The following is a 12,503-nucleotide window of genomic DNA, read 5'->3' as shown; positions in this document are numbered from 1 at the left end:
TGTAGAATGGTGATTTTTCTGATACTGTCATTCTTCTCTCTCACCATATCAGCATGGGCTCATTGCTTTTGTAAACAAAACAAAACAAAACAAAAAAACGCAGTGTGCTTATAATCCATTGTGTGTTAGTCTGGGTTCTCCAGAGAAACAAAGCCAGTGGGATATATCAATATTTATAGAGATTTAGTATGAGGAACTGGGTCCTGTGATTGTAGAGGTCAAGAAATCCCACACAAGGAGGGAATTCTTTCTTCCTCGACCTCTTGTTCTATTCAAGCCCTCATCAGATTGGCCATTGCCCGTCCACACTGAGGGTCATTGTTCTATTCAAGCCCTCATCAGATTGGCCATTGCCTGTCCACACTGAGGAGGGCCATCTACTTTCCTGAGTCTACTAGTGCAACTGCCAGTCTCATCCAGAAACACCCTCACAGACACTCCCAGAAATAACATTGTCTGGGGACTCCATGGCTAGTCAGTTGGCAAAATTAACCATCACCTGTTGAGATGTTCAGATTATCTAAAATTTGACTGTTAGGAGGAAAGGAAAACTTAGAAAGAAATGTCAGCTAGACTAGCCCAGGAGATGAGACTGGTGGTCTCAGCAGGAAGCCGAGAAGAACAAGTCCTAACATAGCACCATCTGTAACTCATTAGACCTCACTTACTAAACCTATGACAGTTACTTAACAAGTATTTCTTGACTGACTGGTCAAGAATACTAATATACTAAAATGTATATGAAAGTGCCTAGAATATTTTCTGACTTGCAGAAGGCGAGACTAAATTATATTCATGGGCTTCTTGTTCCCCTGAAATATTGATAAATATTTGTTGAAGTAATGAACCATTTATTTATTTATTTATTTATTTATGAGACAGAGTCTCCCTCTGTCACCCAGGCTGTAGTGCAGTGGCACGATCTTGGCTTACTGCAACCTCCACCACCCAGGTTCAAGCGATTCTCATGCCTCAGCCTCCTGAGTAGCTAGGATTACCAGCGTGTACCACCACATCCAGCTAATTTTTGTAATTTTTTTTGTAGAGACGGGCTTTCACCATGTTGGCCAGGCTGGTCTTGAACTTCTAGCCTCAAGTGATCTGCCCACCTCGCCCTCCCAAAGTGCTGGGATTACAGGCATGAGCCACTGTGCTCACGGCCTGAAACTTTTATTTAGAGTGGTAAATATAAAGTGTTACTGTGAACTGTAAAGCATAAATTCTCTTGAAACAGAGGTTTAAATCTCTTTCTATATGTTGCATTCTTTCTGTGCCTATTAATTTTACTTTTGCTATTTTTCTTTTTTAAAATCAGATGGCCTCTCCAGAGGAGAAGTGTCAACAAGTCTTGGAACCCCCTTATGATGAAATGTTTGCAGCTCATTTAAGGTAATCTGTTGGGGAGGAAGAAAAACACACACATCTGGAAATTGCTGAATTAACTGGGGATTTTATCTTGCATTATCTTATGCTTGAAGCAGTGAATAACTGACTTTGAAAAAGTGGGAAAGTGCATTTGTAACTTCAGTTTGGTAAAGCCTGTGAAAACTGTAAACATCAGTTATATAATGCTATTTTTAACATCACACAGTATTTAGCAGAGTGCCTGCTTAGTGGTCTTTTTAGTAGAGTTTGGAGCCGAACTGTTCACTTACCCTTTTCGTGGAAATATGTCTGTTTTTGAAGCTCTTTACGTTACTGGGAAAGAAACTAGAGTTGAGCAAAGCAAACAATGCTACTTTTTATGTACACTTCATATCTACTGTTTTATCTCTAAAGGATCAGTTCAGGCAGAAGATTGTGTCCTTATAGCCATGTGAGATTTGATTACTGTCTTTCAGAGCAGCCTGGGCTACAGGACCAGTGTGGGGTCTGTGAGCAGGAATGTTCTGTGAACCCCACAGGGTCTTTGGAAGAGTTGGGGCACCACCGTGTTCCTTGTAGTACGAAGCACCTGTGATTTCCTAGCTCTGTGCAGTGTGCGATAGGTTCCAGATTTGGCGATGAACTAACACTGACATTACCCAGCTGGGAATCTAGTTTGAATGTCATTGTCAGCCCCTGCTAGAGTGGAAGGGTCATACTATGTTATCAACATGTGTTACTCATAAACCTGCTGGTGCTAGGTCCTTCTGGGACTTGAAAGAGTAGTCTCCAAGCTTACTGTGGGACTTCCTCTTATCCTCACCTGTTTGTGTTCAGCCATTTGTGTGTTTCTTCCTTCACTCCTTTCATCCCAGGACCACTGGGACTTGTGCAGTGAAGTGAGCTGTGTGGGCTGCATAACTAGTGCTAGGTTTTTATTGTGTGGCAGCATGTTTCTGTTTCTCCTCCAGGTGCACTTACGCAGTGGGGAATCATGACTTCATAGAGGCATACAAGTGCCAGACCGTGATAGTCCAATATCCTTTGTCGTTCATGGCAGCTGTCCCGCATAGAACACATGCAGTGGATTACTTGGGACTTGAGACCCGGAAACACTGGGCCAGTTGCTCATTTCTGCAGTTAGAAAGGAATGACAGTGTTTTGGAACAGAAGCTCGTTTCAGCTCTTTCACTTGGGTACTTAAATTTAGCATGGATCTGAAGACTCGTGCAGTACTTAGGAAGAACACTAGTTAGGAAGAAGGATCTTACTCTGCTGAGAAGAAGAATGCTTTGTTGCCTTTAGTAAGGTAGTAAGTATATTTACAGGGACTGGTTAAGTCCTGTTGGTGAAATATCAGAAATCCAGAATTCAGGCAGAGATGGACAAGAGTGGCCTCAGATGTACATCGGCATTGAATTGTGGCAGCTGAAGACCTTAAATCAAACCAATTCATACTTCAGTCATTTAAAGGGTATCTTTAGTTATGGCCTGAGTCAGTGAGTGTGCTAAGGATTTGTATGTATCTCTAGATTTTGTCTTTTCGTTTTAACCACCTTGTTTAAATATACACAGAAGAGAGTTGGGCTATTTGCTCACAGCCTCCTTAGAATTCAAGAATTCTAGAGTTGATAAAATCAGCCTTATGCTACAGATTCTAAAGCACTTAAATATAACTCATGATCATCTGGGCTCAGAGAAACCAAATAAAATGTCAGAAAGGGCTGATTTTAAAAAATCTTGTAAGTCTTTTTTATTTAGGAGACAGTATGTATGAAATAAGTGTATTTAGTATACTTGAGCCTAATGAGATACAGATATTTGTAATGTGAGCTTATACCTTTTTTCCTTCAAGAACTTACTATTGTTGCAACATAAATCTGCTCAAGGGTGAGCTACATTGCTTAAAATTGAGATTCTTATTCTTTACTTTTATCGTCCGTAGCATTATTTGAACTTTGTGTGCCATATCTTCCTTAATACAGTACATCATTCTTGCGAGCATTCCAGGCCCACAAAGAAGAAAACTGGTAAGTGTGGACAGAAACAGCTGAATTAGCAAATGGCAATTTTTTTTAGCAGAATCTTTTTACAAATTTGCTTTAAATAAATGTGTATTGTATTTTCCATGTGGATATTTGATAATCAGTGTGTTGACATATGGTAATATCTACACAGATGAGTGGAGTTACAAATCTAGTAAACTGAAATGGTAGATCAGCCACGTTGTTTGCAGTGTGTCTACGTCAATATAGTATTATTTTTATTTCAGATGTCCATTTCCCCAGATATTTATTAAATACTGTTTTTTCCTTCAGTTGTCAATTTTGAACTTTTGGTTTTAAACCTTAGATAAAAGAAGTAGACCAACTACAGTTCATTTGGGGTGTTCTAATACATAATAATGGTGGTATTTTTAAATGCCTTGCCAAACTAAATTTTATGATTTATTAACAAACTATAGGTTAATACTGAAATTTGTTTATACTGAAATAACCAAAGGCCTTTTGCAAACAAACCCGCCCTTTTATCTTTTTTTTTTTTTTGAGAAGGAGTCTTGCTCAGTCGCCGAGGCTGGAGTGCAGTGGCGCAGTCTCGGCTCACTGCAGCCTCTGCCTCCCGCCACCCTTTTATCTTTTAACGTGAAAACTTGCACATGAAAACAGTCCAGTTTTGCCAGTTGGCTGTAAAAGTTGTTTTGTGACATTTTGTGTATTACATATTCTGGTTCCTGTTAGGAAATCTGATCAAACCACTTCTTTTTTAGTGGTGCCGTTTGGATGCTGGTGGGAAGCTGAGGGGAGGAGGGTATCCTGGGAGCCCAGAACTGAAGCAGGGCTGGGGCCTCTGACAGGGTTGGGGACAGGGGTGTGGAGCACCGCATTGTGGGGCCCCAGGATGATCAGGAAGTCTGAGGCCTGCAGCCTGCCTGGACAGAAGGTGAGGAAGCAGACAACTGTCAGAGTTTTGGATAAGTGCGGACTCCATTCTGGATAGTAGCCCTGGGTGTCCGTGTTCTTCCCACCTCTGGGGATGGAATCTTGGCCCACGTAGCCCCTCACACTTGTTTACTTTTTTGCCCTGCAGGGCTCTGCCTGTCATGTATGCAGTAGCGCTTGACCTTCGCGTGTTTGCCAATAATGTAAGTTTAATTTGCTGTCATTATTGTTTTAAAACTAAAACTTGGTGACTATCTGTTGTTTAATTTCATGTCATTCTTCCCAGAAGTTTTGAGGAGCAAATTGGAGTTGAGATGTGTCTGGTATAGGGAGCAAAAGAAAGATATTGACTATTCTTTCTGGGTTAACACCAACAGATTTATATAAACATTTGCTCAGATTTCCACACTGTTCAGATAGAGGGAGAGGTTCCATTTTGTGGTTAACCATTTATGGTATGTGTTATTTTTATGAAGTGAGTGGAACAACAACAAATGAGCTATTCTGCATCTCTTCTACCTTTAAGATGTGGCCTGCTCCCCTGCCAAAAAGAATTCAGCTTCATATAGATTTGGGCAGTAGGAGGGGGCTTCCCTGGGGTGAAGGGAGATCCTGGGTTTTATGGAGGCGACGTCCCCATGGGGACCCACGGAAGTCCCCATTATGGAGCAGCATTTGTCAACCTTTTGGTTTTAGGACGACCCCTTTACAGTTTTAGAAATGATTGTTGACTTCAGTTCCAGTCAGGATGCAATGGATTTCACCCTATTGTGCCTGCTAGAAACAGTTAAAACCCTGGGAGTTGTCAGGCCGGCATGGCTATGGGAGGTGGAGAGAAGAGGGGGATGGGGCTCAGAGTCACGTGTAGGGAGTCTCCAGGTTTCCTTTTTGTCTCCTGTCTGTCCTGGACTGGGCGTGTTAGAAACCTGAAGCCTTTCACCATCAGGCAGAGACGAAAAGCCCCAAGGAAACCAGGAGGCTGGGAAGACAGTCCAATCCAGCAAGACAGAACTCTGACCGTCACTGCCTCACTCCAGTGCCAGGCGCAAAGAAGTCAGCAGGTCCGTCCCGCCCCATCTGCAAAGTGGTGCGGGCTGGGGGTGGCCCAGGACCTCCACCCTGGGCTAGCAGTAATGAGGAGCTAGTCCCCCTCCCCACCAGGTGGATGTCAGAGGCTAAGCAGGGGACCTAGACCTCCCCGACTCAGTGGCTAAGGGGATGCACCTGTTTCTCTGCTTGCATGGTGAGGCCTGCTAAACAAGATAGATAAAGTCCATAGTCTCGTCAGGTAGTGCCTCAAATGTCCGGGATCTAATCGACACTGATTACCAGGAAAATCTCAACTTTCAGAGATTTCAAATGAGAAAAAACATTCAGCAGAAGACACCAAGGCTGAGATTGTACAAATGTTGGAATTATGTGACAAGAGTTTTAAACAGCCCTCTTGATTCAGCAAGCAATTTAGAACATGCTTGAAACAAATGAAAACATTTAAAGTCTCAACAAGGAAATAGGCGATATAAAGAAGAACCAAATGGAAATTTTAGAACTGAAAAGTATACTGAAGACCTCAGAGAGCTTTTATTTTTGTTATATCTATTTATATTTACTGTATTAGAAATTTTAATTAGAAAAGATTTTAAAATATTCATTTTAAAGCAACAATAATAAACCTTTTACATGTAACATAACTGACTTTTTAAATAAAAAATAACTATATTTCCAAAACAAAATACTAAGAAAAGTGGTGTCACATCACTTTTGACCTCTTTGATGTCTAGTTCAGCAGAGGCAATCTGGTCCCCTTGCCTGCTTCTGCACTTACTCTGTTGCAGTACACTGTTTTGAGTAAAGTATTTCTCTGCCTGATGGTGAAAGGCTACATCACAAAGTTGTAGATGGAAAAGAGAGGAATATTCTCATAGGCTTTCCAGACCATTGAGATAATTCTTTGACTCTATATAGGAAAACTCCAAGAGGCAGTTTTTTTTTTTTTTAAAAGGTTAGTTACAATGTGGCTTCTGAAGTGTACCAATAAACTTTTTCTACCTTTACACTGAAATCCACTGGTTTGCCTAAAGCACTGAATGGATTTCGTAATATCTTGGGTTAGTCATGTCTTAGTCCATTTGGGCTGCTATAAGAAAATACTATAAACTGGGTTGGCTTGTAACCAACAAGCATTTATGTCTCATAGTTCTGGAGGCAGGGAGGTCCAGATCAAGTCAGGGAGGTCCAGATCAAGTTGAGTTTCTGATGAAGAGGGCCGCTTCCTGGCTCATAGCATCTTGCTGTGTCTGCACATGGTAGATGGGGCAAGGGATCTCTCTTTCCCATTCATGACAGCTTCACCTTCATGACCTCATCACCTTCCAAAGGCCTCTCTTCCAAACACCGTCACTTTGAGGGTTAGGATTTCAGCATGAGTTTTGGAGGGGACACAAGCATTCAGACCATAGCAGACCATTTGGAGTATATTGGCTTACTGAGCCATGCAGCACCTCCCAAGTGTTGATATACCACTGTTAAAAACCCAACCCCCAAACCCCTACCTTCCTTAACATCTCCAGGGGCCTCATCAGAAAAGCCTTGGAGTAAGGAAAAGCTGCTAAGCTCACAGTAGTTCATAAAAGTTTTCCAGAATTCTGGTTTTTCTTGAAAGCACAAATGTTGTCATTGGCAACGAGTACCATCAGTTGTTTGCCTGTAAGTGACAGATTTGTTCCATTCGTTTTGGAGAATATGGTCAGCCAGATGCCCAAGCCTGGGTAGCTGTGTCTGCCTGTCAGTTTTCTGTTCTGCAAGAAGCAGCTAGTTCAGCTCACAGCTCAGACAGCTGCCCAGAGCTTTTCTGTAAACAGCCATGAGACACCCGTGTGCAACAGAAGTGCTGTATGCTTTTCATTTCATCACAAAGAATATAAAAAACGTGTGCTCAAGGACCAAGATTTAAGAAAATTCATATTTACTGCATTATCAAGGACATTTTATTTATTTATTTAGAGATGGTCTTGCTCTGTCACCCAAGCTGAAGTGCAATGGTGCAGTCATAGCTCACTGCAGCCTTGAGTTCCTGGGCTGAAGCCTCCCACCTCAGCCTCCTGAGTAGCTGGGACTACAGGTCTACACCATGCTACCGGGCTAATTTAAATTTTTTTAATTAAGACAGAGTCTTGCCATATTGCCCAGGCTGGTCTCAAACTCCTGGGCTCAAGTGATTCTCCCACCTCAGCCTCCCGAAAGTGCTGGGATTACAGGTGTGAACCACTGTGCTTGGCTCATCGAGGACATTTTTTAAAGGAAACTAATTTTACTGGTTTGTTGATTGATTGATTGATTGCAGAGTGTCTGGTGTTTAAGAACGTGGTGATTACTTGCGTAGTTTGGTGCCGGTGGGAGCACTCCAGCATTTTACCTATTGCTGTTTTTGCACCATCAGTGCAAACGTTAATACAGTAAAAAAAGACCATAATGGCTTAGTGTTGTTGTGAATATAGTTTGAGCTGTGGGTCATCTGCAAGCCTGTTGCAGGCCTCGGGTTTGTGGAGAACACAAGTGGCAGAAACAGACTCTTTCTTCTTTAACCAAGGCCATCCTCCCAAATGCGAGGGAAAAGTCAAACTCAGTGATGACTTTAATATTTGTTCAACGTTTTTATTTCAAGTGTTTTGACTAGCCAACTTCAGGGACTGAAGTAAGAGAGAGCTTAGTTGCTTAGGAACATATGCAGTGCAGGTTTGAAAAATTGGTGACTGACTTAACTTGAAATAATTGAAGAAAGATTTGGTTTGTGAAATAATTGGAGTAATACAGACTTCTCAATTTTTAAAAATATTATAGTACATGCTAGCTGATTTCTCCAGGATCTTTCGGGACTTTGAGTCTTAATTGTACCCATTTTTTGCTTCAAGAAATAAATGTTTTGGCTGGGCACAATGGGTCATGCCTGTAATCCCAACACTTCCGGAGGCCAGGATGGGAGGATTACTTGGAGTCAGAAGTTCAGGACCAGCCAGAGCAACAAAGTGAGACCCTGTCTCTACAAAAAAAAAAGAAAAAAATATTAAAATAAATTAAAAAAAAACAAAACCCAAAACTAGCCAGGCATGGTAGTACCTGGTTCCATGGTTCCAGCTCCTCAGGAGGCTGAGATGGGAAGATCAGTGGAGCCCAGGAGGTTGAGGCTGCAGTGAGGTGTGATTGTGCCACTGCAGTCCAGCCTGGACGACACAGCAAGATCTTGCTTCGGAAAAATGAAATAAAAGTTCTTATATTTTATTAGGCAGATCAACAGTTGGTAAAGAAAGGAAAAAGCAAAGTTGGGGACATGTTGGAAAAAGCAGCAGAGTTACTGATGAGCTGTTTCCGGGTCTGTGCCAGCGACACGTGAGTAAGGACTTGAGGACCGACCACCAGATGCTGTTGGTGGTGTTTTCATTGCAGCGTTCACCCTTTCTGGCCTGTGTTTATTGTTGACACATATTTCATTTCTACACATGCTATAATCCCACAACCATTGTTATTTTTGCTTTAAAAAGTTGATTGTTTTGTAAAGGAAATAAGAGCTGAGGGAAAAAAGAGTCTTCATTTGCCCACCTTTGACCATGCCTAGAGCTCCTCTCTGCAGGAACCAGTTTCCGTCTAGTGCCATTTCCCTTTCCTGAGGCACTTTCTTCCACATTTGCGTTTGGTGAGGGTCTGAGGGCAGTGAATCTTTTAAGCTTTCATTTTTCTGAAACTCTCGTTATTTTTTTTAAGAAATGTTCTCTCTTTACCAGTGAGGAAGCAGCACTGATCACCTTCATTTTTAAGGCTCCATTTGCTACATGGAGTCTCGTGGGTTGACAGTTTTTCCTTTTGGCACTTTAAAAATGTCATTCCATCTGGTTTCCTTTGCTTCTGATGAGTCCTTGCCATCGTTCCCTGTATAGAATGGGTCTTTTTCCTCTGGCTATGATTTTCTCTTTATCATTGGCATTCAGTAATTTGGCTCTGATGTGCATAGTTGGTTTTTTTTTTTCTTTAATTTCTCCTGTTTAGGGTTCATTGGGCTTCCTGTATTTGTAAGTTGATGTTTTTAAAAATTTAATGTTTTACATTCTTGAACTACTTTTGGCCCCATTTTTTCTCTTCTCTTTCTGGGATTTCAACTGCATGTGTGTGAAATGCATGATATTATCCCTCACAGGCCGCTGTTAGTCTTTGTTTATTTTTTAATCTTTTTTTTTTTTTTGAGACAGACTCTTGCTCTGTCGCCCAGGCTGGAGTGCAGTGGTGCCATCTCAGCTCACTGCAACCTCCGCCTCCTGGGTTCAAGCCATTCTCCTGTCTCAGCCTCCTGAATAGCTGGGATTACAGGCGCATGCCACCACGTCCGGCTAATTTTTGTATTTTTAGTAGAGATGGGGTTTCACCATGTTGGCCAGGCTTGTCTTGAATTTCTGACCTCAAGTGATCCACCCTCCTCGGCCTCCCAAAGTGCTGGGATTATAGGCGTGAGCCACTGCACCTGGCCTCAATCCTTTTTTTTTTTTCCTCTCCTTCATTTTAGGTAATTTGTATTGACCTGCTTACAAGTTGACTGATCTTTTCTGCCATTATTTATTTTTAAATTCTCAACTTTCCGTCTGATTCTGCTTTAGAATTTCCATTTTTTCTTCTAAAACTCCCATCTCTTCACCAATTATATAATCACATTTATTTATGAGATTTAGGAAATTTTAAAGCAAAGAAAGATTATCAAAGGTATCCATATATAAATAAACAAAAAACTATTGTTCCCAGAGAGTAGTTGTTTTAGTCCTCTTGTGTTGCTATAAAGGAATACCTGAGGCTGGGGAATGTAAGAAAAGGGGAATACCTGAGGCTGGGGAATGTAAGAAAAGAGGGGAATACCTGAGGCTGGGGAATGTAAGAAAAGAGGTTTATTTGGCTCACAGTTCTGCAGGTTGCACAAGAAGCATGGTGCTCGTATCTGCTTCTGGTGAGGCCTCAGGCTGCTTCCACTCATGCTGAAAGACGAAGAGCAGCCCACTACATGGCAAGAGAGGAGGCAGGAGATAGAAGGGGAGGCGCCAGGCTCTTCCACAACCAGCTGTCTGGGAACGCTCACAGGAGCTCAGAGCGAGAACTCATTCATTATGGCAAGGACAGCACCAAGCCATTCATGAGGGGTCCACCCCCATGACCCAAAAACCTCGCATTAGGTTCCTCCTCCAACAACGGGGATCAGGTTTTAACATGAGGCTTGATGTGGCCAAAAAACCACATCCAAACCATAGCAGTAGCCCAGCTTCTCTTTTCACTCATTGTGTTTGTTGCCAATAAACTCCGTAGCCTCAAAAGATGGGAACTTTTCCTTTTGGGTGTTGTAGATCCCATCCATGAAACTGAAAGTAAGTGTTGAGCAGAGCAAGCTGTATGTAAAGGCCAAGGAATGAAGAAGCAGGAGTGTGGCTCACAAATCAACTTCTCTACTCCTGAGGGGTGAGGGGATTGAAATAGAGGGTTTCTTGAATGAAGGGGTTGGACATTGAAAGCAAGGGGAAGAATATTCATGGCTTTTCTGGAAATGGATGGTGAACTTCTGGGAGCTGAAGCACTGCCATCTTTTTGTCCTTTTATGGCATCTTCCCGTCATTGTCATGGTGATTGTCAGCCGCTGTGGCACTGGTGGGAGTGTCACGGAGCATGAAAATGAGGTTGTAATGAAGTTGGAGGCCCCGCAAAGGCCAGGTGGACTTCCACTTAGCATCCTGCTGGTCTTAGCTGGTTTAACCAAGAGGGAAGCCTCTGACCTCAGGCATCCTATTGCTGAAGATAAGCAGAGTTTGAGTTGTGCAACTGTTCAGCCAAGCCTACAAGATGTATAGTGCTGTGGGGGTAACATGGCCTCCCTACCCAGCCTCGCTTCAGAACTTTCGTACCAAGGCTGGACTGTAGAAAAGTCCTTCCTATGCCATGGCACTTTCCCACTGAGGCCTCCCATGGGTGCCGTTTCCTTTGCTGGAAGGTTCTCCTCGACTCCTGGCAGTCTATACTCATTTAAAGGTTTCCGCCTTCTCTAAAGCCTCTCGCTGCTGGACTTCACGGTGGATCAGATTTCCCTTTTATAAACATTCATAGCAGACTGTACATTTCTTTCACTGCGTTCACCAAACGATTTGATGGCGAAGTGCGTGAGGGCGTGGGCCTTCTCCATCACTAGCGTTCCTTGCACCCCAGGAGCTCAATCCGTGTTTCCTAAATGAATACTTGACATTTTGCTTGATCGTATATTCTTGCACAGCAGTGATCTTCACAACCTTTGATTAGGCAGTGGCTTCTCAGATACGACAACAAAAGCATAAGCAACCAAAGGAAAAAATAAATTGGACTTCACCAAAATTAAAAACTTTAGACTTCAAAGGACATTCTCAAAAAAGTAAAAAACAACCATAACCTAGCAAATAATAACATCTGATAAGGGCCTGATATCCAGAATATATAAAGAATTATTACAACTCAACAGTGAAAAGACAATCCAATTCAAATTCTTTAAAATGTTTAAAGAATTTGAAAAATCTTCCAAACAAAATACACAAGTGGCCAGTAAGTGCATGAAAAGATGCTCAACGTCATTAATCACCAGTGACTTAGTCACCAATGACTAATGCATCAGTCACTTGAAATGCAAATCAGAACCTCTGAGAGCTGCCAGGCCACACCCAGTGGGATGACTGTAATCAGAAAGACGGGCAGCGCCAGTGAGGATGCGGGGAGACTGGAGCCTCGTACACATTGCCAGGGGAACAAAAACAGTGCAGCTGCTGTGCAGAAACGGGAAGACAGTTCCTCAAAGATGGACGTAGGGCTACCATGTGACCCAGCATTTCCACCCTGAGGGGACACTCAGAAGACAGAGGCAGATCCCCAGTGACATCTCTTTCCCGTTGGGGTTTGCTTTTGTCACGTAGTCTCCAATAGAGGTCATCATTCCTGGTGCCAGACCAGCTACGATATTACCATACGTGTAGCGTTTTACGTGAGTTACGGAGTACTTGTGTGTTTTGTTTGTTTTTTCCATAGCTCTTTGAAGTCATAGAACAGTATTATTATTTGTCTCCGTTTTCAGATGAGGAAAACGAGACCTTGAGAGACTTTTGTTTGAGGTCATGCCCGTAGGGAATGATAAAAGTCATAGACCTGCTTAGAGCAGCT

The 12,503-nt window shown here is 42.4% G+C and overlaps 1 protein-coding gene across 1 annotated transcript in view; it reads left to right on the top strand.

Annotated features, from left to right (window-relative positions):
* The window catches only part of PCID2 (PCI domain containing 2), a 30,729-nt gene that overhangs the window by 8,488 nt on the left and 9,738 nt on the right, over positions 1-12,503 (top strand). Inside the window, 5 exon segments of the mRNA NM_001246477.1 lie at positions 1,316-1,389; positions 2,337-2,402; positions 3,354-3,395; positions 4,453-4,507; positions 8,587-8,690. Of these exon segments, the coding sequence (NP_001233406.1) occupies positions 1,316-1,389; positions 2,337-2,402; positions 3,354-3,395; positions 4,453-4,507; positions 8,587-8,690 (341 nt within the window).

This window comes from Pan troglodytes, chromosome 14 (assembly GCF_028858775.2).
Source record: "Pan troglodytes isolate AG18354 chromosome 14, NHGRI_mPanTro3-v2.0_pri, whole genome shotgun sequence".
Lineage (NCBI taxonomy): Eukaryota > Metazoa > Chordata > Mammalia > Primates > Hominidae > Pan > Pan troglodytes.
The sequence above is the reverse complement of the archived record's forward strand: the minus strand, read 5'-3'. Positions and strand labels throughout refer to the sequence as shown.